Source organism: Gorilla gorilla, chromosome 21, assembly GCF_029281585.2.
Source record: "Gorilla gorilla gorilla isolate KB3781 chromosome 21, NHGRI_mGorGor1-v2.1_pri, whole genome shotgun sequence".
NCBI lineage: Eukaryota > Metazoa > Chordata > Mammalia > Primates > Hominidae > Gorilla > Gorilla gorilla.
In genome coordinates, this window is record NC_073245.2 from 70,694,979 (window position 1) to 70,721,316 (window position 26,338).

Sequence of the window (26,338 nt, forward strand, 5' to 3'; positions counted from 1 at the left end):
AAAGTGCCCAAATTGAGAATTGGATTTCAGAATTAAGGAGATGTCAGTGATGGGTTGGAGTTTAAATGTATTTTAGAAATGGAATAAACTTTTAGCTCATTAGAACTTCTCCAGCCAAGAAGGAGCTATGGGGGAGTGTGTATTTATCTTGTAAATATCAAGTGACTCAGTGTCACAGAGGCTTCTGCATCAATAGAAGCTACTGCTCATTTGAAATGAGTATCTCTCTGGCTTTTTCCATGATAGATTTTGATTGTGATACACTTGGCTATTCATTTGACACCTAAAAGAAAATGATTCACCTCTTTGGAAAGATATAAGGTGTTTCATTATCTGATCGTTTCTGCAAACTCTTATTCCCTGCATCTGGTCTCTCTCATTATGGTGCATCCATGCCAGCTCTCCCCTTGTGCTTCTCTTGAGTCTGCAAGACCTGATCTTCGAATCAAGTTATTATCTTGAAGTCAGGAGGGTCGAAGCCAGCATTGATTGAGGGGCTTCTATGTGCTGGACCTGCACATGTACTATCTCATGTCATTTCTCTTACCTGCCCTGTAAGGGATGCATTGTCACCTCCATTTTACTAAGAAGTAGACTGGTGGTCATAGCATTATGAAACTAGCAAGTAACAGAGCCAAGATGTGGATCATTCTGACTGGCTCGAAGCCCATCCTCTTTGAACTGCAGCACTCTGGAGAAAGGAAGGGACTGGGATTTTGGCATTTCTGTATCCTCTGGATATGTATGGTTTAAATTTTTCTGTTGACATCAAGCGCAGCTGAAATCTTTTGTTCCCCTCTTCTATCTACTTTCCCCCCTCGATTTCCATGCCCGTATCAAATTTGAGCAAGTTTGTCAGTAGATGAAAATTACCAATTTTTATAGTAAGAATAGGGAATGCAGCATGGTTTTCTGAATAAAAGAATCTCAGTAGGTAGTTGTACAATGTTAGTGTGTTTTCTGATATAAAATATAAATATGTATGGGTGGGTGTATATGTATGTCTCTATCTCTCTCTTTTTTTTTTGAGACAGTCTCACTTTGTCACCCAGGCTGGAGTGCAGTGGCGCGATCTCTGCTCACTGCAACCTCCACCTCCCAGATTCAAGCAATTCTCTTGCCTCAGCCTCCTGAGTAGCTAGGATTACAGGTGCGTGCCACCACACCTGGTAATTTTTGTATTTTTAGTAGAGACAGGGTTTCACCATGTTGGCTAGACTGGTCTCAAACTCCTGACCTCAAGTGATCCTCCTGCCTCGGCCTCCCAAAGTGCTGGGATTACAGGCGTGAGCCACCGTGCCAGGCATCTCCGTCTCTCTTTCAGGAAGATCCATTGTTTCCCCATCATAGGAATTTTTAAAAAGTAAAAGCGAACTCTGCCTTTATTCTGATTTATGATTGTTTACTCAAGGAAGACCAAGACTTTGTGGTTGTGGCTTCCTTTGGCAGATGAAGTAAGGCACAGAGTGTGGCACACTCATCAAGGGTCACTTGGATGGTCATGGCAGCACTGCTATTTGAAGCTAGTGGCTTGGCTCCTGATCCAGTGCTCTTTCTGTCATACTAAACTGCCTCAGTAGTGTTAGAGGATGACCCCACTTATGAATGAATGTAAAAAGTACCATCATTCTCAAAGTTTAATGTATTTGGGGGAAAAAGTAGTTGAATAATAAAATGTCCGTGTGTCTGTAGACTTTCTTCCTAGATGAGACAAGATCATATCTGCACCTTAGAAAGAGCTCCTTTGTTATTATTTGGTATTTAGCTCAGTGCTTGGGGGGAACCAAGGTGAAACCAGATGTCATTGCATTTCTAGGACAGCCTTGCAAGTCAGCAAAGGAGGCCAGCCCCATTTGCTGCAGTTATATGTGCTGAGGGACCACTGCATCATTTATTAGACATGCATAGCTTGGGATAAAAAGCACTGCCTTTTTCCAGGAGTCCTCTTGGTATTAATACAGCTACATGATGACATCTTGGTGAGTCACTAGAGTCCTCAGGAGGAGGAGGATACCAGTTGACAGGCAGTGCAGATTATCCAAAAGCCAGCCTCCCCTTCTCCCCAGATATGCACATGGCCAAGCTTGGTTTTACCCACTCTCTTCAAAGATGAGTGGATTTGAGGTCAGGAAACCTGAACAGGAAGACCAGTTGTGCTGTTTAACCAGTCAGCTGAATTTTGACCAACCTATTAACCTTTCTAGGTTCTTGTTTTCTCACTTGTAAGGTAGGGAGAATAGTGTCTACCTTACAGAATATTTACAAATACTGCAGAATCAACAGCATGGTACAAGAGTGGTACATTTGTACGTTGTTCTTCCACTAGCTTTGACAAAAACCGGCTAGTTTTTGAAGAAGGTGGATTGCATAATACTTGAATTGACTGTTTAGAAATAAATTAACCCCTATATTTTATTTATTTATGGACCTTTGCTAATTTTGAGAAGAAATTTGTGTTTTCTCTTCCTTGTGTAATATTCATTTGTTTTATAGTGAAAAGTTGCCAGTACATTTTCAGGTATAATCTTTAAAAAGGTGGCCACCACATCAGCTTAAAATACTGCTAGCATTGCCCTGCCCACCACCCAAAGTGTCACTAGATACCTGAGAAGGACATGACCAGTGCATTTTTCCCATTTCTGAAAACGCTTGGAATGCACTAGCTATTCGGGAAGGCTGTAAATCATTATTTTAAAGAGAGGAGGGAGGGAGGGGGAAGGAAAGAAAGAGAGGAGGGAAGCAGGAAGGTGGGAAGAGAGGGAGGGTTGATGGTAATGATGTCTGCCCATGGAGCTGGCACCTGTGCTGGCCAGAGGGATCAAGGTTTTGAAGGCACACCGGTTCACACTGTGACATGGAAAGCCAGATGTCTTTCAGAGAAACCCTGTGAAGCTCTTTTTACCTTTTCACGTTACCCTGATATTCAAGGGACCTTATATTGTGCTTCAAAAGTTCAGGCTCTGACCTATCATGCTATTTTCTTCAGAACACGGCAGATCACTTATTGGGTCCTTAAAAAAACTCCCTTTTATAAACTTAGGTGGTAAAGTAACAGTTGGACACAGACATAACCTAAACTTTTTGTGTCAGTGGATTATAATATGTGGGCTTTCCCAAAGAGTTGCTTTAGGCCCTGGCCCCTTGGACCTGTGATTTGAATCCTTTTCTTTGTCCTTTACATAGGTGCTCGTCTCATCTCATTTTTATTGTAGCCCCTTCTGAGGTTTGTGCTTTTTGGATGAGGTCACGTGGTAGATAGGGGGTGCAGGGGGCTTTCAGTTTGCATTCACTGGCCCAGAATACTGTGGTTTTGGCCCCTTGCTCCATGATACATACTATCAACTAGAGATGGTTTTGAATTATTTAATCTGGACTTCAGCAAAATAGGTACACTTAAATAGAGATTGAAGAACGGGAGGTTGGAATTTTTTCCTCCTGAGATTTCAAATGTAAGGAATAAAGAACTTTTTGAATTAACGAATTGTTTTGGGGCAGTGGGGATCTTCCCATTTGTTCTAGCTTTACAAAATTAAATCTATTTTCTGAACTGTATGGTGGGAAAATATTTTTAAGGTACATAATTTCTGAAAATGTCTTTGTGGTAAGCTGTTAGTGGTTGTGGATTTTTTTTTTTTTTTAGTGCTTCAGTTAATAATGAGGGAGTTTTCCATTAATATTCCAAACCATGTTTGCCAGCGGATACAGCAGGTGAAGTGGTAAAATTATGGGCCCATCAAAAATACTTATGCTTCCTGTAATATGATATTAAGTTTAATATTTTTATAACCTTCACTGAATTCTAATTTCACTAAAGTAGCAAGCATGCGTCCATTTGCAGTTCAGTTATGCACATTGGTTGCCTGTGTCCCAAGCAAATTAGAAATGCAAAATATCTGTGTGTGGAGGGGGGCATTGGAAAGAGTCATTAAAGATACCGATATTTAGGTACAGATACACTTTACTAAGTGTACCTTGGGAATTGAAAATGGATTAAAGACAAACACAAAACTCCCAGTGTCTGAATCTGTATTTTAAATTAGAATTCAAAGGATTAAGGAGCAGTATTCATTCCTGAATACAGCCCTTTTCAGCACTCTTTTCAATCACATTTAAAGCATAAAGTTTTTCCAGTAAAATCCTCAGGACAGCCAGGTGCAGTGGCTCATGCCTGTAATCCCAGCACTTTGGGAGGCCGAGGCAGGCGGATCACCTGAGGTTGGGAATTCGAGACCATCCTGACCAACATGGAGAAACCCCGTCTCTACTAAACATACAAAATTAGCCGGGCATGCTGGCACATGCCTGTAATCCCAGCTACTCAGGAAGGCTGAGGCAGGAGAATCACTTGAGCCCGGGAGGCGGAGGTTGCAGTGAGCCAAGATCGCTCCATTGCACTCCAGCCTGGGCAACAAGAGAGAAACTCCGTCTCACAAAAAAAAAAAAAAAAAGAAAGAAAAGAAAAATCCTCAGAGCATGAACATCAGCAACTCTTCTTGGATGAAAACATTGATCAGTTAATTTAAATGGATAGTATTGCGATTAATAATCCTTTTAAGATTTCCGTGACTCAGTTTAATGTAGCTGTTTGGTGGCCCTGGAGCAGTCAACCAGGAGTGCACCTTTCAGGTGCACTAGGGTATAAATGCACAGAGCCCTTAGACAAAGAAGCCAAACATTTATCCATCAAGCACTGATAGTGGGAGCTGCATTTGGGGAGTTTGAGCTTCTTAACAGCAACATTCTTCTTCGTTTGATTGTTTGCTTTGGAAGTCTCTGATAAGCGAAACTTTTTTATAAGTGGTTTCCATGAACCAGGCTTATTACTCTCAGATAAGAACAACTCACATTCATACTTTAAAAGATGTCTTTAATCTTTTTCACCAGATGAGATTCTGGTTAAACAAAAAGTAGAAAAAAGAAAATTACCAACAAAAATTCAGCTTAATTACGCTTTTAAGGGTTTTTACAAGTTTACTGTAATACTTAGGTTTTTAGGGAAGAATTGTTACTTTTTTGTGACTATGACACAGTTTATTCTTTACATTTTTAAATATCAAGATCAAGAGGACTTACACATTTTGTCTACCTCAGTTAGCTGAAGGTAACTTCAACTCTGTACAGCATAACTGAGAAGCAAAAAATAAGCAAAGTTTTAAGAAGCCAAAAGTGATTTTCTTTTCACTCATTATGGGTCCTTGCATACTTACACACTTGAGGGCTCTCCAGTCTTGAATCTTGTCTTGTTTATTCTTACCTTAGACTTACTGTTAACCCTGTCCTGGTTGCCAGCTCATCACAGATCAGAATAAAGGGAAAGGGGTACAGAGGTGGCCACGCTGAAAGCGGCCCATGTGACAGTGCATAGCAGACAGTGGACGGGCTGGGCAAGAACACCACCGAGAGCAAGTGCAGGGAGCATTCAGAAATAACAGTGGGGAGCTGGAATTCCTTAAGCCTCGGGGAATTGTTCTCCATGTTTTAGGTGATCAGCCCCAAGAGACACAGCTTGCAGGTTTCATTAAGATGGTATATAATGGGGGTTCATGTCACAACATAAGAGTAATCAGAAAAGGGGTATGTTGTATTCCATTATAAATGTTAGAGGAGATTGAAAAGTATGTTGGATTTTTGAAAAAGATTTACATTTTAAAAGATATTTATAAAAAAGAGTGAATAAGCCTTGTTATTTGGCCAGTGCCTGTATATAGCAGTCCTCATCTTCCATTGATACTGGAGAAAGGAGACCTCACTGTCAGCACATTAGTACTAGTCTCAGCACAACTAAATTAATCAGACTGTGAGGAGTTTGTTTTCTAAGACAGAATACACGAACTGGAAAATCCTGTAGAGAACACAAAGACACTTCAGTGTTAACTGATTTATAAATAAATGCAATTCATTATTTATTTGCTAGACTCAGAGTTCCATCCATGGGCCCCTGAATAGGCAGAGGTCCACCAAGGTGGTCATGATCTCAACGTGTTCTGGACCCTAAAGGAAATAATAAATTTGCTCACAGTCTAACTAAAATGTCCAGCTTCTTTGCTTTAGGCTAGAATTACATCACCTCGTTTAGGTAAATTATGTATCCAGGAGATTTATGTATCCACTTAGTCTCAAAAAAGTGGATCAGTGACTTCATTCCGACCCTGTAAGCACCGTATGGTAGAGGACAGCCTTTCTCTATGCAGGCTTTGTGAGAGGACGGGGAGTGCGAGACTGAGGGCACTGCCATCAGAAACTGGAAGCCCTGTCTTGCCCTCTTGGAAGGGAGGGAGTGACTCTGGGAAGTAGGACAGAAGAAAAGCCAGCTGGTGGGGGTAAAGAAGGGTTTCCTCTTTGGGCTTCTCCAAGGATATTTCTAGGGAGAGCATGATTCAGGAACGCTTTGAATGTTGGAAGAGAAGAAGGTGCAAACCTGTTAGCTAATGCAAAAAATGCAAATTAGCACCCAGAATGTGAGCTATTAAAACATTAAGTTCTGGTCTCAGTCTCATTGGGGAGAAAAAGCAAACATGTCAGAAGGAGCTTAGGAGTCTTGGAGTTGACAGTCTCCCAATAAAGTAAGGTGCCCACAGTAGGAACTGTGGTATGAAATGGTGTTTCAGCAGGAACTGCAGTGTTAGGAGGTATAGTACAGCACAGATTTTCCAGGTGTGTACCCTGGGCCAGCAGCAGCAGCAGCAGCTCACTTGGGGACCTGTTAGAAATTGGACTGCTCATTCTCACTGCAGCCCTGCTAACACAGAAATTCTGGAGGTGGGGTCTAGCAGTCTGTGTTGTAGCAAACATTCCTGGTGACTCTGATACTCACTGAAGTTTGAGAACTTTTCCCTCCAGAATTCTTATTTAAATTTTATTATATTTATATATTTATTTATTTTTGACAAAGTCTTTCTCTGTCACCCAGGCTGGAGTGCAGTGGTGCCATTTTAGCTCACTGCAACCTCCACCTCCTGGGTTCAAATGATTCTTGTGCCTCAGCTTCCCCAGTAGCTGGGATTACAGGTGTGTGCCACCATGCCCAGCTAAATTTTTTGTATTTTTAGTTAGGGATGGGATTTCACAATGTTGGCCAGGCTGGCCTCAAACTCCTGGCCTCAAGTGATCTGCCTACCTCGGCCTCCCAAAGTGCTGGGATTACAGGTGTGAGCCACTGCACCTGGCCTTGTTTATTTACTTATTTATGGAGTTGGGGTCTTGCTGTGTTGTCTAGCCTGGAGTGCATGCCGCTCTCATAGCTCACTGTAGCCTCAAATTTCTGGGCTCAAGCAGTCCTCTTGCCTCAGCCTCCCAAGTAGCTGGGACTACAGACATGCACCACCATGCGTGGCTATTCCTTACAGAGTTCTGTTAGTGGATTCAGTCCTGGAAGATGGGGTATATTAACATGTGAGTAGAGTAAGGGAGAATCAAGAGAAACGTGTCAGGCAGGGCCGACATGATAAGAGGAGACTTTGATGATGATAGGAGAGCATCACTGGGTGTAAGGACATAGGGGCATGATGTGTGGCCTGAGTGATGCGCACACCTGTTGGAGCAGAAGGGAGGCCTGCCAATAAGAGACCAAGAAATCCAAGAAGGGCCAGACTGTGAAAAGCTGAACTGATTGCCTTTTACTTAGGAAATAGTTACTCTTATAGGAGGTTTTTGATCTGAGGAATTACCATGATACAAGTAGGGTATTAAGATACGATTAAATTTGTGGAGTTTGTAGGGGCTAGGCAGGGTGATTTGGATGGGAAAGAAACTAGAAGAAACTTGGAAAAATCTAGAAGGATCTGTGGGCCTCAGCTGAGATTATGGACACGTAAAATGTGGAGAGAGATTTCGAAGATAAGATTCTGAGATTAAAAAAAAGTGAAGCATGTGCTGTAGTACTTGTTAGACTTTATTTGCTCTGTTACCGTTATGATGCAGACGAAAGTGATCTGTGATCTGTTACCATTATGATGCAGACGAAAGTGATCTGTGATCTGTTACCATTATGATGCAGGCGAAAGTGATCTGTGATCTGTTAACATTATGATGCAGACGAAAGTGATCTGTGATCTGTTACCATTATGATGCAGACGAAAGTGATCTGTGATCTGTTACCATCATGATGCAGGCGAAAGTGATCTGTGATCTGTTACCATTATGATGCAGACGAAAGTGATTTGTGATCTCTTAGCATTATGATGCAGGCGAAAGTGATCTGTGATCTGTTACCATTATGATGCAGGCGAAAGTGATCTGTGATCTGTTACCATTATGATGCAGGCGAAAGTGATCTGTGATCTGTTACCATTATGATGCAGGCGAAAGTGATCTGTGATCTTTTACCATTATGATGCAGATGAAAGTGATCTGTGATCTGTTACCATTATGCTGCAGGCGAAAGTGATCTGTGATCTGTTACCATTATGATGCAGATGAAAGTGATCTGTGATCTGTTACCATTATGATGCAGGCGAAAGTGATCTGTGATCTGTTACCATTATGATGCAGGCGAAAGTGATCTGTGATCTGTTACCATTATGATGCAGGCAAAAGTGATCTGTGATCTGTTACCATCATGATGCAGGCAAAAGTGATCTGTGATCTATTAGCATTATGATGCAGGCGAAAGTGATCTGTGATTTGCTTGGGTTCTCAGAAGCAGCATTTATGCTGCATTTAATCAAGTCATCATTACTCCAAGGGGTGTGTGTGTATGTTTTAAGTAGCATATCTTCTGTGTTTCTTCTCTGTTGAGGCAACTCTGATCTTAATGATCCAATGTTTTATGACCCCAAAGGCCCTTTCTTAACAGGATCCCAGTTTGCAATCTGTAATACAACAGGCATTGTATCACAAAGCATTAATGTAGATGAGTAGTGACCTGGCTTCCAGGCTGTCTTCTGGTAACAGGCTTCTTTTTAGTGTAGTATCAGCAGATACATTTTAAAAGTAGGATACATGGTTCATTTAAGAGGGCTTTATCATCAGTATTCACTTGAATACCAGAGATACTGGTGAATACCATTTGGTGTAGCGTAACAGTGCTTAAACTTTTTGGTCTCAGGACCCCTTTAAATTCTTAAAAATGAAGATGCAGCTGGGCACAGTGGCAGGCACCTATAGTCCTAGCTACTCAGGAGGCTAAGGCGGGAGGATCACTTGAGCCCAGGAGTTGGAGGCCAGTCTGGACAACATAGCAAGACCCCATCTCTTGAAAAAAGTGTAAGTGAAATAAATTTAAGTTAATGGGAAACTCTTTTATAGTCTGCCATGGTAAAAAGTACATAATTTCTGTCACAATTTGCATGTATGGAGCTGAAAGAACTAATGATTAGCAACATTCTGTCATGTTTTTATAAAGTTCCCACTAACAGGATAGAGCAAATTGAATTTGACGTGAGATGATAGTAGCTGAGAAATACAAACTCTTTGATGTGAGTTAGGGGCCATGTTATGCAGGATGTGGATACTGAGATACTCCAGAAGTTTATGAAGTTTCACAGAATCTGGGTGTCCCAAATCCTCACTGTGGCTCGCTGATGTAGGAGCCCACAAGCCAAGGAGAGCTGGTGATGAAAAACACCCCCATTTGCTGTTCCAGGCTGGTAGAAATCTAGAAGTGAGTCTTTGGGGCCTGAGCTGAGATTGTAGGCGTGTAAATGCGAAGAGATTTCAAAGATGAGATTCTGAGATTTAAAAAATGAAGCATATGCCATGGTGCTTGTTAGACTTTTTTTTTTTTTTTTTTCCAAAGCAGAAAACTTTTATCAGATCAAAAACCTCCCATAACTACCCACCTTATACCCAGAACTTCCTGAAAGTTGACATGCCGGTAGGGCACAGTTTTTATTCCCAGTTGAAAAGTTTCCATTCACCAATGCATGTAGGCATCTGTGTATATATCTCCTCAGTCCTCCGCTTTTGCAGAAGGGCTGTTGGACCTGCTACCTCAGGCTGTCGCCGGTGCTCTGTTAAAGTGATTGCTTACACCCACTGCCTTGTGTGCTTGCATGCCTGTTTATGTCTTCTCCTCTGCCCACGAAATGGTCCTTCCATGTCTACACTGTGGTGACTTGGTAGGTAGGATGTTCTAGGCCTGGAGCTGTGCTGGTGACATCTGTAAGGTCTGCAGTAAGGGGGCAGTATATCTCAGACAGTGCCCTTTTGTGGAGGTAGAGCAAGCAGTTGCAAAGGCGTTTGATTAGAGGAGCATAGGGAACGCCCATTCCTTCCGTAAGGGATGTGTGTGCATGCATATGTGCCTCTATTTTCACCTGAGGGCCAGGTACGTCCCGAAAACTCAAGACCTGGTTTGTGTAAATCTCCTTTCTCTTTTTAAACTGCAGATTCTCCCAAGAGGGGTACTATACAGAGCCACCAGTGTGTTATTACTTGACTGCATTGACTTATTTAACTATATTTTTACCTCCTGGAGGGCCTGTGAGACCATTTGGTGTAGCATAACAGTGCTCAAACTTTTTGGTCTCAGGACCCCTTTACATTCTTAAAAATGAAGACACAGCTGGGCACAGTGGCAGGCACCTATAGTCCAGCTACTCAGGAGGCTAAGGCAGGAGGATCACTTGAGCCCAGGAGTTGGAGGCCAGCCTGGACAACATAGCAAGACCTCATCTCTTAAAAAAAAAAAAAGTAAGACCCAAAAAGCTTTTGGTTTGTGGGGTATATCAATATTTATTATATTAAAAATTAAACTGAAAATTCTTATAATTATTCAAGAATAACATAATTACATGTTAACAGAGTAACATTTTTAATGAAAAATAACTTTTCAAAAAAATTAGGAGACTGATACTTGACATTTTTTCATTTTTTGCCAATTTTTCTTTTTTTTTGAGGTGGAGTCTCTGTCACTCAGGCTGTAATGCAGTGGCACAATCTTGCCACTGCACTCCAGCATGAGGGACAGAGTGAGACTCCATCCTCCCAGGTTCAAGTGATTCTCATGCCTCAGCCTCCCGGATAGCTGGGATTACAGGTGCCTGCCACCGTGCCTGGCTAATTTTTGTATTTTCAGTAGAGACAGGTTTTGCCTCTTGGCCAGGCTGGTCACAAACTCCTGGCCTCAGGTGATCCACCCACCTTGGCCTCCCAAAGTGCTGGGATTACAGCCGTGAGCCGCTGTGCCTGGCCTGCAAATTTCATTTTTCTTTTTTATTTTGTTTTGAGACAGAGTCTCACTCTTGTCGCCCAGGCTGGAGTGCAGTGGCGCAGTCTTGGCTCACTGCAATCTCCACCTCGCAGGTTTAAGCGATTCTCCTGCCTTAGCCTCCTGAGTAGCTGGGATTACAGGCATGCACCACCACACCCAGATAATTTTTGTATTTTTAGTAAAGAAAGGGTTTCACCATGTTGGCGAGGCTGGTCTGGAACTCTTGGCCTCAGGTGATCCACCCGCCTCGGCCTCCCAAAGTGCTGGGATTACAGGCGTGAGCCACTGCGCCCTGCCACACATTTCTTTAGTGTCTGTTTCAATAGAAGACAGGCTGGATGCTCATATCTGCTTCTGCATTTAGTCTGTTAGGATGTGTTCTTTTGGTGAATGCATATGAAGAAAAACTGCTGTCACCACAGATATGTAGTTGGAAGAGGGGAGAGTATGTTTAATTGCTTTTTCAGATAAATCTGAACATTCTTCGATACTACACCAAAACTTGACAAGTGTTACTTTCTTCAAGGTTATTAGTATGATGTGGAATCTGAAGCCATGTCTGTGACTTTTTGAACATTGTTTCACTAAAAGACATCAATCTCTGTTGTACTTTGAATGGATTTTGTGATATCATGCATGGATTGTTTGCAAACCATTTGCTGAGTGTTGCAGAGCTTCCAAATGTTGGCATATTGCATTGTACACTCGCAAAAAAATCACATTCATTTCTTTTCCTGATGATCTCATTGGAAAAGTCTGTAAGTATTTGCAGAACCATGAAGCTCTGGTTGGCAGATGAAAGTATTCCACAATTATAATTTTTGCCTAAGAGCCTGTATTTTATCATTGATAGTAACTACTGTAAATTGTTTTTCTCTAGAGTCAAAGCCAGGTTTGAGCCCTGGCACTCTTGTTTAATATGCTGGCCGTGGGACCCAGGTGAGCCCACTTAGCGCCTTTCTGAGCCCTTATCTTGTTTGTTTTTTTTGTTTTTTCTTTTTTTTTAAGAGACTGGGTATTGCTCTGTCACCCAGGCTGGAGTTCAGTGGTGCTATCATAGCTCTCTTCAGCCTCCATCTCCCAGGCCTAAGCAGTCCTTCCACCTCAATCTCAGCCTCTCAAGTAGCTGGGACTATAGGCTACCATGCCCAGCTAATTTTTTTGTGGTAGAGATGGGGTCTTGCTTTGTCGCCCAGGTTGGTCTTGAACTCAAGTGATCCTCCCGCCTTGGCCTCCCAAAGTGCTGGTGTTACAGTTGTGAGCCACCATGCCTGGCAACCCTTATCTTTTTATCTTGAAAAAGGAGACGTGCTGCTTTGATGGATTGTTGTGAGTAGTAAATGGGAGCACTAAGGAGAATTTGCCTTCTATGGTACCTATTACACAGGAGGCATGAGTAAAGATTCTTTTCCTTTCTTTCCTTCTTGGGCCATCATGAAAGTATTGGGGATGAAGAAGCTGAGGGATGATGGAGAAATGGAAAGGAAGGACCTGTTTTCCCTTGGGGCATTCTTAGAACCCAGGCAGAGCTCTGGACACAGTGCTCTTGGCTGTACTTTTTTACTCCCACTGCCTCTAGGAAGGTGATGAATGGGAAGGGGCAGGCAGAGCTTCCTGGGGCTGTTTTTTGGGGGTGGGTTCTGTTCTCTGGACCCATTGGTTTTTGTATTTCATCTAAATAGCTTCTCTAAAAATTAGCATTTTCCTTGGATTGCTGTCATGTGAGCATCTGGGATCTTTACAAATAAACCTTGTTCCTCCTCAGAGCTCTCCAGAGTGGTAGACTTGGGAGTGGTGCAATAGCTGTTCACAGCTGGGAGAACAGAGGCTCAAGGGTAAGACGGTGTTTACTACTAGATCTGTGCCCTGCCAAAAATCTAAGAGTAGTTCGGGTCAAAGTTCTCTTCTTTCCTAAACTGAAAAATACCAGAGCATGATTTTGTCACAGCCAAGGAAGACCTGAAATTCTTAAAACTGAATTCACTTTAATTTTAGAAAGGGAACATTAATCTAACAGTGAATCCCAGCTCCAAAGAAGGTTGACAGTCCCTGTCCAGGAAGGTTCACAGAGCATGTAAAGACATTGGCTCTTTACTTTAAAATGTGTGTTTTCCTTATTGCAATCTTGGGGGCAGGAAAAAAACACATTGGGAATTTGGCTTTCAGAAAAAGCATTGACCTGCCAGTCTGGTCATTTGTCCCTGAGGTTAAGTGTCAAGCCCAGGTCGGTAAATGTTCCGGGTCTGTCTGTAGGAAAGGTCAGCTCTTGCCAGCTCAGTGATGCCAGAGAAAGAGTTATGTTGATAAAAGGTTTACTCTCTGACAGTTATTGAATTTTGTCCTGAAGAAGTCTCCCAGCAAGGCTTCCTGTAGCTCAGGGCCTTCAGGTGGGTCTTGTGGGCAGTGAAGCTGTCTGGGTGACTAGGGACACCAGTGCATTTAAGTCCAATGCATGGTTAGGTCTCAGTGGACTTTCTCTGTTCCCATGATGAAAAGTGCTACTGCATCCCTAAGATGGATGGGGGAGGTTAGTATTTCTATCCTGTTTTGTGAATGGTTCCATTAGCTTTGTCGTGGGGCCTGGGTGCCAGATATAAATCTAGCTCATATTGGAGTGACTAGTGTGGTGAAAGGGGTGCTAGACTGCACTTGGAGTCAAGTCTTGGCTCTTTGTCCCAGTGTTGCCACTTCTTAACATTGTGACTTTGAGGGAGCCACTTCACTTTGTGGAATCTCAGATTCTTCATTTGTAGACCAGGGCTATCCTGCTTTCTATCTGCTGCTGGCTGTGGTTGGTTGTGTGGCTCTAGAGGAAGCACCTGGGAAGTCCTAAGTTGGGGTTTCAAGGCAAGAGAATGCTGATGAGGGCCCAGCAGAAAGGTGGTAGAAGCCCTGCTGGTGAGAAGCATAAGACTTGTACTGTCAGAGGACAAGGCACCAGTCCTTTGTGGTGGCTGTGAGCTTAGGTCCCCACACCAACTGCCTGGGTTTGAGTCTGCACTCCACCAAGGTGTAACCTTGGGCAAATTCACCTCTCTGTGTTCATTCTTTTCATGTGAAAAGTAGACACCAGAATAGCCCCTCTCCCCCAACAATAGTACCTACTTTTTAAGGATTAAATGAGATGATGGTAAACCTAAGGGACAGAGCCCAGTTTCTGGCACGTGGGGATACTCAGTCCATGCCCACTGTTGTGGTCAAGGCCACAGTAGGCTTTCCCTGCATGTGAAGTTGTCTCAGGGAACTTAACTAGATGTGTGGGTTAGCCAAAGCCTTGTAGCAAAGTAACGTATTTTAAAGCAGCCATCATTTGATAGGAGTAGGCCCAGCTGTACTCTAGGAAGTAGGCTGAAGGGAGCCACTTGGGGTAGGAAGGCACCTCCCTCCATGCAGTGGGTGTGACTCATCCACAGGATCCTCTGTGTGAGATTTCTCTAGGTTCTTAGGGAAAAAAAGGGGGAGTGTAAGCTGATACCGTTTTCCCTGCTGTGTGAGTGTCCTGATTGTAAAAATTTTCTAGCTTTCTATTGGCAAAATTGTATTTCAAGGATTACCTTGATTAGCTATATGAGAAATGGGTTGGAGAGAAGCTACAACAGTTCCTTAAATGTTCTTAAACATCTTAGATTATTCTATTTAATTCCTGAAAAGATCATTTGGATATGTTTTCTTGAGCAAAACAGGCAGATGGTGTTGCTACCCAGTTTCCCAATTCTGTAAGGCCTGTAGCAGACATTTATGGTAGGCTTGCAGTAGTGAAAGATCCATGGACTAGGAGTCAGAAGACTGGGTCCTCGGCCTTATTCCCAGCTCTGTCGTGCCTGATTTTGTGGCTCTTAGGTTGGTGACCTGCAAAATGGAGATGTTGGTCATTCTTACTTACTTCCCCAGGGGCATCCATCCTAAGACATAAGAGAATGCCGGTAAATTGCTTTACAACCAAAGTACAAGTATTAGCATAATAAATGGCACTGACAACCAAGCTCTGACCCTCCTAATGAAATATTTTCTTTCTCAGTGATGTTACAGCCTTTCGATTATGATCCCAATGAGAAAAGTAAACACAAGTTTATGGTTCAGTCTATGTTTGCTCCAACTGACACTTCAGATATGGAAGCAGTAGTAAGTACTGAATGCTTCTTATTTTTTTCAGTAATAATAATTTAAAAAACCAATTAGATATGGAATTGTGGGTGCATGCATTTCAAAATATGTCAAAATTATTTAAAAGGGAATAGTTTTTTTCCAAGGAGGTTTGTACTTTATCTACCTTTATGGTTTTTCTAAAACTTTGAGGAATAATTTTAACATTTTTTGTGACTTTCTAGAAGGCTGTTCTTTTCTGACTTTCCTGAGCTCAGTGTGCTTCAGCAGCTCCTTGCGCTGGTGGATGGTGTCTTGCATGGTTAGGGATTGCCTTCTTTCGCCTCTCCTTTCTGCCCCGACAGAAAAGGATACTTTTCATTGTCCCGCCTTTTTCTTACTTGTCTTCTCATCCCCCACAAGCTCAAGAGCCATGTGAGAGTGTCAGTGCTGAATGTCCTCACCCATTTAGACATACATGTTTGTGGCTTTGTTCTAGTAAATATGCTTATTGATTTTCCCCCCTGCTTAAATCTATGTTTAACTTTTCTCTAATTTTGATAAAATTAAGATGACTTCATTTTTATAAAAGAAATAAGTGATGTTAGTGATGGTTTTGGAAAAAAAAAAGAGTATAATGGACATTCCCTCCAAAACGAGCTTTTTATACATTTGAATAAGTCCATTGGCATTCTGGGGCTGGGAGTTGAATTGAAATCTACAATACAACCCACAGCCCCAGCAGGGACAGATGCGCTTGTCCTTACAGTTCAGGAAAGCAGGACAGGGTTGCCTCATACCACTTGCATTGCTCTCCAGTTTTGGCCAGCCCAAAGGGGAGCCCTGAGTCATCCACGGCAGGTCTGCCCACATGAGTCCGCTGTTCATCACACCATACTGCAGTTCTCCTCTGTCTGAGTTTCATACCAAGGGCAACTCAGGCCAAGACCACCCCATGCCCTATGTCACCACATAGCCTTTTGTTTAAGTTCTGGAGAAGCGTCTCCACTGATGTTTCACTTGTAGGCAGAAAATGAAGGAGGAGGCCAGATATTTTTGACTTTTAGAGAGATCAGTGATAATAGGCTGTCTTCTTTTCATAAGACCAATTCTTATGAAAACTTTCTCTGATTTTCTGCAACATGATGTGTTACTTCATGTTAATTTGTGTGATCAAAGAAACATGGCAGATAGAAAATAATGGAAGATCCAAGGGTGTGTTCTGTTTGGCTTTTGCTGCATGGCATAGTGAAAAGAGCATGGGCTTGGGTGTTTTCAAGCTGAGTTCTTCCTTTTACTAACGTTGTGGCTGGGAGCAGGTTTTATTAACTCTGTTGAGGTTTTGATCATTTGTAAAATAGGGGTAAAAATGCAGCTCACACGGTGGTGAGTATGAAGTGTGCCTGTGTAAGTGCCTGGTGGGTCCAGTGTCTGACACTTGCTTATCGGAGTGTGTAATAGGCCAGTCACTGCATATCTAGTAAAGGGTCATTTTAGTTCCTTGTATGATGATATAACAGTTTAAATTTTTTTTATATAAAATGTACATTGTGGGAAATTTTGGAAATAACACAAATGAAAAAAATTTAAAGTGACCCATAGTTCTTTTCTACTAGGCCTAACCATCATTAATGAGAAATGAGAGCTTTGTGTTTTTCTTCCTTTTTTTTTTTTTTTTTTAGAGACATGATTTTACTGTATTACCTAGGCTGGAATGCAGTGGAGTGATCTCAGCTCACTGCAGCCTCCACCTCCTGGGCTCAAGTGATCCTCCCACCTCAGCCTCCCAAGTAGCTGGGACCACAGGGGTGCACCACCGTGCCTGGCTAATTTTTTGTAGAGACAGGTTTTCTCCGTGTTGCCCAAGCTGGTCTCAAACTCCTGGACTCAAGCGATCTGCCCACCTCAGCCTCCCAAAGTGGTAGTATTACAGGCATGAGCCACTGCCCCAGCCTGCTTTTTCTTTATTTTAAAATGTTTTTCTTTTTATTGTGATATACAGAAAGTTGAAAAAATAGCATGGCGACCACTCATATAACTTTTACCTAGATTTACATTTGTTAACGTGTTGTCACATTTGCTTCCTTTCTGTCACAAACTTTCTTATTTGCTTGAGATGCAAATTTATGACACTTCACCCCTAAATGCTTCAGAGCAAGGACAGTCTCTTATATAGCCATGATACAATTAATCATAGCTGAAAAAATTAACTTCAATTCAGTATTATTATGTGATAAATTCATATTCATTATTTCCTAGTTGTTCCAAAAGTGGCCTTTAGTAGAGGACACCCAAACCTTTTTGTTTTTCAAACTTTGAACTTTTTTTTTTTTTTTTTTGAGACAAAGTCTTGCTTTGTCACCAAGGCTGAAGTGCAGTGGTGCAGTCATGGCTCAACCTCCACCTCAGCTGTTCAAGTAACTAAAACTACAGGCATGCCACCATGCCGGCTAATTTTTTATTTTTTTATAGAGTTGGGGTCTCACTATGTTGCCCAGGCTGGTCTTGAACTTCTGGGCTCAAGTGATCCTTCTGCCTCTGCCTCCCGAAGTGCTGGAATTACAGGTGTGAGCCGCTGCACCCTGCCCAAACTTTGAACTTTTTTTTTTTTTAAGAGTCCAGGCCAGTTGACTTACAGAATACAGCATACAGTTGTCCTGTATTCTGGATTTATTTGATTATCTCCTCATGATTAAATTCAAGTTAAATGTGTTTTGGCAAGAATATTCCATAGTTGGTATTTCATACCAGGTTGTTCCGCTGTTGGTGATGCTGTTTGATCACTTGGTTAAGATGGTGACTGCCAGCTCTCTCCACTGTCATAGCACAAAGCACATTTGCCCCTGTGGTTAATAGGTAATCTGTGATACTCTGAGTCATCTGATACTTTGAGACCATGTGAATATCCTGCTTGCCAGCAGTCTTTCACCTGGTGCTTTTAGCATTCAGTGATGATCCTTGCTTGATATTTTTTTTGACTCGTGGTAGGCACACGTGTACAGGTGTGTGTGTGCAGAGGAGCAGACTTCAGTATTCTTTGCGGTTTTTTCACTTAACATTCTGGACATTTTCTCCATCTAACTGAGTGCTCTTCAGCATCATTTGAGTGGCAGCATGCTGTTCCGTTTAGTGGATCTGCCATAATTTTTGCGGCAGTTCCCTAGGGTCAGATGTATAGATTGCTTCCCACTTTTGGTTCTTGGTACCTGTGTTACGCTTGCTGCCTCTTGCATGGTTTTGGGAATGGTTGGGGGCACGGAGGGTGGGGGTGCCTTCTTTTTCTATATCATAATCTTGCCGCTATCCTGGTCTATAATCCTAGAATACCCTGGAATTCCCATCTTCTGCTGCCAAAAGGAGAAGTAATCAGGAGCATATCCTCTCAGGACATGGGATTTAGCTAGGAAGGTGCTCTCACTACAGCCTGGAGGGATGGAGATGGGTGTTGGGGTAGACACAGCCCACACACTGCCACAGTGACAGAGGAGGGATTTGGTAATGAATGTGTTCCATTGGTAGTTGGCAGAGTGGTTCTGAAACTAGTCCCAGATAGTATGTGCTTATACTTTCTAGATATGCCTTTAAAATAAGTTTCATTTTCTCATTTTAATTTAATTTATTATTTTTGAGACAGAGTCTCTCAGTGTCCCCCAGCCTGGAGTACAGTGGCGTGGTCATGGCTCACTGCAGCCTCCACCTCCTGGGCCCAAGTGATCCTCCCTCCTCAGCCTCCTGAGTAGCTGGGACCACAGGCATGTGCCTCCATGCTCAGCTAATTTTTTAATTTTTTTGTAGAGATGACGTCTCCTTAACGTTGTGCAGACTGGTCTCAAACTGCTGGGCTCAACCAATCCTTCCACCTCAGCCTCCCAAAGTGCTGGGATTACAGGCATAAGCCACCATGCCCAGCTGAAAACAAGTTTTATTTTCATAAGGAGAGCCAAGGTTACCTGGTCATCCAGACATTGTTTAGAGGATTCCTTTTTGTTCAGTGGTGGGCCTGTCCCACAGAGTAGCAACATGGGGAGCATTGGTTGACTTTGAGGAGTCAGGCAGCAAGACTTCAGGGTTTATGAAGTGTAATAAATATTTTGAGAAAGTGAGTGTATTTAATTTTGTCATGTTACAAATATTGAAATCTCAGCAGACTTCAGTTCTTTATTTGATATACATCAGGGCTTTCTCATTAAGTGTATTTTTCTGAAATTGTCAGTTATAGGAAGAAAGTTATTCTTCCAGCAGGTTTATAATATCTTGATTATTAAATTTAAATTGTTTTAGTGGAAGGAGGCAAAACCGGAAGACCTTATGGATTCAAAACTTAGATGTGTGTTTGAATTGCCAGCAGAGAATGATAAACCAGTAAGTATGTTTATAGTTAACAATAATTGAATGTTGTAAGCTGATACTTATTTGCATACCATTTCCTGCAAAACCAAGATTTAAGTTGGCAAATTATTTTCCTTTATCTGATGTCTGAAGAAAAAAATAAGCTGAAGTCAGCAAATAAGTGGGCCTTTATGAAATCAGCCTTTGAAAAACTCATGGAAAGACAACTGATTGACAGTGTTTCCCCTTGAAAAGTGCAGCCCGATGGCCATTGAGATGTCATAAATCCTGAAGAGCTTTTGTGGCCTGGCGAAGGTATAGGTTGCTGTTAAACAGTGGGTGAGAGTGAAAGAGGGAATAATTTGCCCTTTATCATGGTGCTTGATGGACGTGTGGGAAGCTTTCAAGTTCTCTTGTTTTACAAAGTGCCCTGTCAGCCTCCCTACCCCTTTTACCCTATCTACCTCTTCAATCAGAGGCTGCTTTTAGATGAGGATTTCTCAGCCTCAGCACTGTTGATATTTGGGGCAGATAATTCTTGGTGGTGGAGGTTGCCCTGTGTACTGTAGGGTCTTTTATTAATAGCAGCATCCCTGGCTTCTGCCCTCTTGATACTGGTAGTACTTCCCAGTTGTGACAACTAAAAATGTCTCCAGATATTGCCACATGTGTCCTGGAGGGCAATATCAACCCCCATTGAGAGTGATCCCATTCCGGTGTTGCCTGTGGGGAGAAGGAAGGAGCCCCATCCTCTAGGCTGTCCACTGTGAGCGCTTTACCTTTCATGATCCTCACTTGTGACCAGTTGAAGAAAGGAGACTGTATCTGAAATGCTAATTTGGACTTCCCTTCAACCTAGTCGAAAACATTTTAATTTTTATAAAAACACCAAAAGTGTGAAAGCATGCAGCATGTGAAACTATCCTAGCCATTAATAGCTGGAGTTGGGAAACAGAAGTACCCTGAAATGTTGTGTTAACAGTATCTATGTTGGTCTGCGCGAGTGCTGTTTTGTGTCAAAACTACCTGAGATTTTATTTCTGCTGAATCATTTACCACTATCATTACCCTGTTTCTTTAAGTGGATAGTGGTCATTTTTTCCCTCTTCCCAGTGTACATCCTGTCACAGGAAGGTCAGTTTGGAAGCTGTGAAAGCAGTATTCTGGCATCAGCTCTGTGATAGGTTGACTTGGTAGCCTGGGGCCTTGCTTCACAGGGCCTACTCTTCTCATCTGGAAAATGATGGGTAGAGCTAGATTCCACGTCAATGATCGTCAGTTACTCTTTCCCTGACAAGCTGCGTGCTTCCATGCCCTCCCTCCACTGACTGGCTCTCATCCCCTGTAAATCTCAAGAGGGGATCATAGCTGAATCTTGGCAGGGGAAATAAGGGGAGTATGTAACTTCCCAAGATGGAAACATTGCAGACACTGAGCTTGTTTCACCTTCATCCCAGCTTCCAAATGCTAAGTTGGCAAAGTAATTCGGCCTCTGTCTAATGCTCTCCCAAGCCTCCTAACCCCACCAAGGCAATCCTAGGGATGTTTACATCTTTGTGGTGACAGTAATTTGTGGCTAATAATTCCTGAGCTTGCACAATTACAGTATGCTGATTTTTCCATGGCAGGAATTTGATAGTGCAATATACACAGCCCTTTTTCTCTTTCTTTGAAGTATTAGTCTCAGCCGAACTTCATTATTTGCCCTTATCCATAATTTCTAGGGCCCTGTTGCTTTAGATTATTAAGATACCAGATAAAGTAATCCATTTTTAAAATAAATGTGACATTTTACAGTGTGGATGAAATGCTACCACGTTTGGTGTTTGCTGAGAACTACTTTACTTTGCATAAAAAAGTCCTTTATTACATGGTCGGTGACACTTAGGCTTTCATTTGTTTTTGAACAGCATGATGTAGAAATAAATAAAATTATATCCACAACTGCATCAAAGACAGAAACACCAATAGTGTCTAAGTCTCTGAGTTCTTCTTTGGATGACACCGAAGTTAAGAAGGTTATGGAAGAATGTAAGAGGCTGCAAGGTGAAGTTCAGAGGCTACGGGAGGAGAACAAGCAGTTCAAGGTAATAGTTTATTTTCTGGTAATCTACAGAAAACAAGGGCATTTTCACTAGCTTCTTGGGTGGGGAAGTTGATGAGCCAGTGAATATATAGATTTCTTTTTGCTTTTGGTATTTGGCTATTTTTTTCTCCCCAGGGAGAAATTTCCATGGCTTTCATGAGAGTCTCAAAAGGGTCCTTGGATCTGCCTAAATTAAGAACCACTGTCCCTTGATCAGAAATTTCTCAACTGTTGAAGCTCTTGTCCCCTTAAAAAAAAAACAAAAACAAAAAACTTGGCTGGGTGCGGTGGCTCACGCCTGTAATCCCAGCACTTTGGGAGGCCAAGGCGGGCTGATCACAAGGTCAAGCGTTCAAGACCAGCCTGGCCAACAAAGTGAAACCCCGTCTCTAATAAAAAATACAAAAAATTAGTTGGGTGTGGTGGCAGGTGCCTGTAATCCCAGCCACTCGGGAGGCTGAGGCAGGAGAATCGCTTGAACCCAGGAGGCGGAGGTTGCAGTGAGCTGAGATCGTGCCACTGCCCTCCAGCCTGGGTGACAGAGCTAGACTTTGTCTCAAAAACAAAATAAACAAAACCCCAAACAACTCAAACTCTCCATTATTGTAAATTGAAAATAAATGTTGAGACCAAAATAGTTTTTATTTTGAATATGCATTTTTAAACCACTTGGGTGAGAATCTTTTTTTCAGAGAGTGAATACTGACCTCTACTCTGTTTTAATGCAAGTATAGTTCTGATTTTAGAAGACTCTAAATAGGTCTGGGCAGTTGTGGCTCATCAAACTATTGATGTGGTGATGAGCTTGGAGGTGGGGTGCCTCACAGTGGATAGGAGGTGGAGATTATGGAAGGAAAATCTGAGCTTCTAGCTCGTGGACGAGGCAGTTGGCATTGGCAATGGAAGGTTGTATTGTACTGAGTGATGAAGTGGGGAGGCAGGGGGTGCTTCTTTTGGCTTGTGGTGGTGTGGAAGTTGCTCCCATCCAATATGAAACAGCTCTGAATCTGTGCTGGTCACAGCATCTCTTAGGCCTCTGTTTGCTAAACACCTCTAAGGCCCCTTCCAGCTTTAAAAGTATGAGTTTTCTTCTCTTTTACTCTGACAGTGAGGTAGATATAGGAGAACTGACAGCATTTGGGAAATGGCATCATCTTCTTCCTTTGCAGTGATCTTGATTTGCCTCAGTCAGTAACTTCTTTAGTGTGTAGTAAATTGTGAAGCTGACACTACTTTTTGGCTAAAAATCTAAGCTATGCCTGAAGCTTCTCGAGTGTATTTCTCTTCTGAAACAGAGTTCTGTGCTATTTAAAGTGGTAAATAGGTAGAAATAGCTTCTATATAACCCAATAAAATAAATGGTTTAGTTTGCTGGGTTTTTTTTAAGCCAGTCGGACACCACCAGTTGTTTATCACTGTGCAGTGATACGGGCCATGCCCCATGAGCAGAATATCCTTAAAATATGATCAGACCAATCTCAACATTAGAAGATTCTTTATCCTGCCAAACACTGCCTTCTTGTTTTGTGTTGGTTTATTCTGTCATCTGGCCAACAAATTTACTGAGGGTCTAATATGTGCCCGGCACTGTGGATTCAAACACGAACAGTCCCTGCCCTTGAGGAGCTCTCTGTTGGTGGGATAGCAGGGAGAGACATAGACAGAAGTGATTACAAGCCAGTGTGATAAATGTCCCACAGAGATAGCAACAAATTGCAGGGAGAGTCAGCTCCATGGGACTCATCTGCCTGTGGTCCCCAGGACCTACTAGGTACTCGGGTGGATGGGAGCGAATGGAAGGAAACGAAGAAAAGAAAGTACAGCTGGTGTGTGGGGTTTAAGGATGAGGAGATGAGGTAATTAGCAAGAGATCTATCAGCAAAGATGAGTCTGGGCCAGAATAGAATGGCTTGATGCATGTCCCTCTTCAGGGATGTGGGCTTGGCTTTGAGAGCATGGAAATGGCATCACAGATCTACATAGTAACTTGCAGATTCTTAGGAAAGTGCAAGGCAGTTGTGGCAGTGGAGGTGAAGGAAGAAAAAATTTTTCATTTCTTACATTTCCATGTAGTTTGGGGACAAGGGGAGGGTGGGGAATATGGTCAAATATCTTTATATGTATGAAAAAGAATGTTGCTTCTTCAATGAGAAATCTATGCATTAAGTAGAAAATATTTGAGATGAGTGTACGAAGGCCAGTCACATTTTAATATTCCAAATATCATTTGATCCAGCAGTCTGGATGTAACTCATCAAGTACCAGCTATCTACAGAGCTCTGCATTTGAAAGCTTCCAGATGTCCCACTTTTAGGTTTTTTTTTTTTTTTTTTTTTTTTAAATATGGAGTCTCACTCTATCACCCCAGGCTAATTTTTGTAATTTTAGTAGAGACGAGGTTTTACCATGTTGACCAAGGTAGTCTTGAACTCCTGAGCTCAGGTGATCCACCCGCCTCAGCCTCCCAAAGTACAGGGATTACAAGCATGAGCCACCATGCCCAGTTGACTTTGTAGATTCTTTTATTTATATATTTATGTCTTGGGAAATGCCCGTGATTTTAAAAATCGATGATTTGATCAAGGAAGGCTATTCATTAGAGGCAGGAAGGACAGAGAGGTTGGGGTTGAAGAGAAGCATCTGGAAGACATGGCCATAAAGGTGGGTGGGGCCGAGGGTGCAAAGGGCCCAGTTGACCCTTTTAAGTGCTTTTTTCTGTAAATCATGGGAAACCAAGGAGCACCCTGTTTAGATGTCTGTTATAACTAGCAGCAGCAAGTGGAATGTATGAAAGAAAAGAGGGGACTGTTTTCTCAGTGGCTTCAGGCTAGCCCTTTCCCCTCTGTAGCCTGCAGTTTCTCCGTTTGCAAAATGAGGTTGGACCATATCATGTCATCCAACACTGGGCATAAACAGCCCATCCCATTAAGCTGTACAGTTGACTCCCCTTTCTGGTGCCTTGGCTTGTCTTTGAAATGTGCGTTTGCTCCCGTAGGAAGAAGATGGACTGCGGATGAGGAAGACAGTGCAGAGCAACAGCCCCATTTCAGCATTAGCCCCAACTGGGAAGGAAGAAGGCCTTAGCACCCGGCTCTTGGCTCTGGTGGTTTTGTTCTTTATCGTTGGTGTAATTATTGGGAAGATTGCCTTGTAGAGGTAGCATGCACAGGATGGTAAATTGGATTGATGGATCCACCATATCATGGGATTTAAATTTATCATAACCATGTGTAAAAAGAAATTAATGTATGATGACATCTCACAGGTCTTGCCTTTAAATTACCCCTCCCTGCACACACATACACAGATACACACACATAAATATAATGTAACGATCTTTTAGAAAGTTAAAAATGTGTAGTAACTGATTGAGGGGGAAAAGAATGATCTTTATTAATGACAAGGGAAACCATGAGTAATGCCACAATGGTATATTGTAAATGTCATTTTAAACATTGGTAGGCCTTGGTACATGATGCTGGATTACCTCTCTTAAAATGACACCCTTCCTCGCCTGTTGGTGCTGGCCCTTGGGGAGCTGGAGCCCAGCATGGTGGGGAGTGCGGTCAGCTCCACACAGTAGTCCCCACGTGGCCCACTCCCGGCCCAGGCTGCTTTCCGTGTCTTCAGTTCTGTCCAAGCCATCAGCTCCTTGGGACTGATGAACAGAGTCAGAAGCCCAAAGGAATTGCACTGTGGCAGCATCAGACGTACTCGTCATAAGTGAGAGGCGTGTGTTGACTGATTGACCCAGCGCTTTGGAAATAAATGGCAGTGCTTTGTTCACTTAAAGGGACCAAGCTAAATTTGTATTGGTTCATGTAGTGAAGTCAAACTGTTACTCAGAGATGTTTAATGCATATTTAACTTATTTAATGTATTTCATCTCATGTTTTCTTATTGTCACAAGAGTACAGTTAATGCTGCGTGCTGCCGAACTCTGTTGGGTGAACTGGTATTGCTGCTGGAGGGCTGTGGGCTCCTCTGTCTCTGGAGAGTCTGGTCATGTGGAGGTGGGGTTTATTGGAATGTTGGAGAAGAGCTGCCAGGAAGTGTTTTTTCTGGGTCAGTAAATAACAACTGTCATAGGGAGGGAAATTCTCAGTAGTGACAGTCAACTCTAGGTTACCTTTTTTAATGAAGAGTAGTCAGTCTTCTAGATTGTTCTTATACCACCTCTCAACCATTACTCACACTTCCAGCGCCCAGGCCCAAGTCTGAGCCTGACCTCCCCTTGGGGACCTAGCCTGGAGTCAGGACAAATGGATCGGGCTGCAGAGGGTTAGAAGCGAGGGCACCAGCAGTTGTGGGTGGGGAGCAAGGGAAGAGAGAAACTCTTCAGCGAATCCTTCTAGTACTAGTTGAGAGTTTGACTGTGAATTAATTTTATGCCATAAAAGACCAACCCAGTTCTGTTTGACTATGTAGCATCTTGAAAAGAAAAATTATAATAAAGCCCCAAAATTAAGAATTCTTTTGTCATTTTGTCACATTTGCTCTACGGGGGAATTATTATTTTATCATTTTTATTATTTTGCCATTGGAAGGTTAACTTTAAAATGAGCCCTATCACTGAGAAATACGTGTTTCATGATTTAACTGTGTGTGTGTGTGTGTGTGTGTGTGTGTGTGTGTGTGTATTTTTTTTTTTTTTTTGGTTGTCTTCAGCTGACAGTATGAAAAATGAA

The 26,338-nt window shown here is 42.4% G+C and overlaps 1 protein-coding gene across 3 annotated transcripts in view; it reads left to right on the forward strand.

The window, feature by feature from the left end:
- The window catches only part of VAPB (VAMP associated protein B and C), a 55,501-nt gene extending 29,380 nt beyond the window's left edge, over positions 1 to 26,121 (forward strand). For 2 of the 3 annotated variants that reach the window (XM_004062431.5, XM_063702375.1), the window contains 4 exons: positions 15,171 to 15,274; positions 19,517 to 19,597; positions 21,475 to 21,651; positions 24,646 to 26,121. In XM_004062431.5, the coding sequence (XP_004062479.1) occupies positions 15,171 to 15,274; positions 19,517 to 19,597; positions 21,475 to 21,651; positions 24,646 to 24,804 (521 nt within the window). In that variant the 3' untranslated portion in view covers positions 24,805 to 26,121. The remainder of the gene's footprint in view (positions 1 to 15,170; positions 15,275 to 19,516; positions 19,598 to 21,474; positions 21,652 to 24,645) is intronic. The other variant, XM_004062432.5, reaches the window with a different exon arrangement.
- Positions 26,122 to 26,338: the final 217 nt, after the last annotated feature.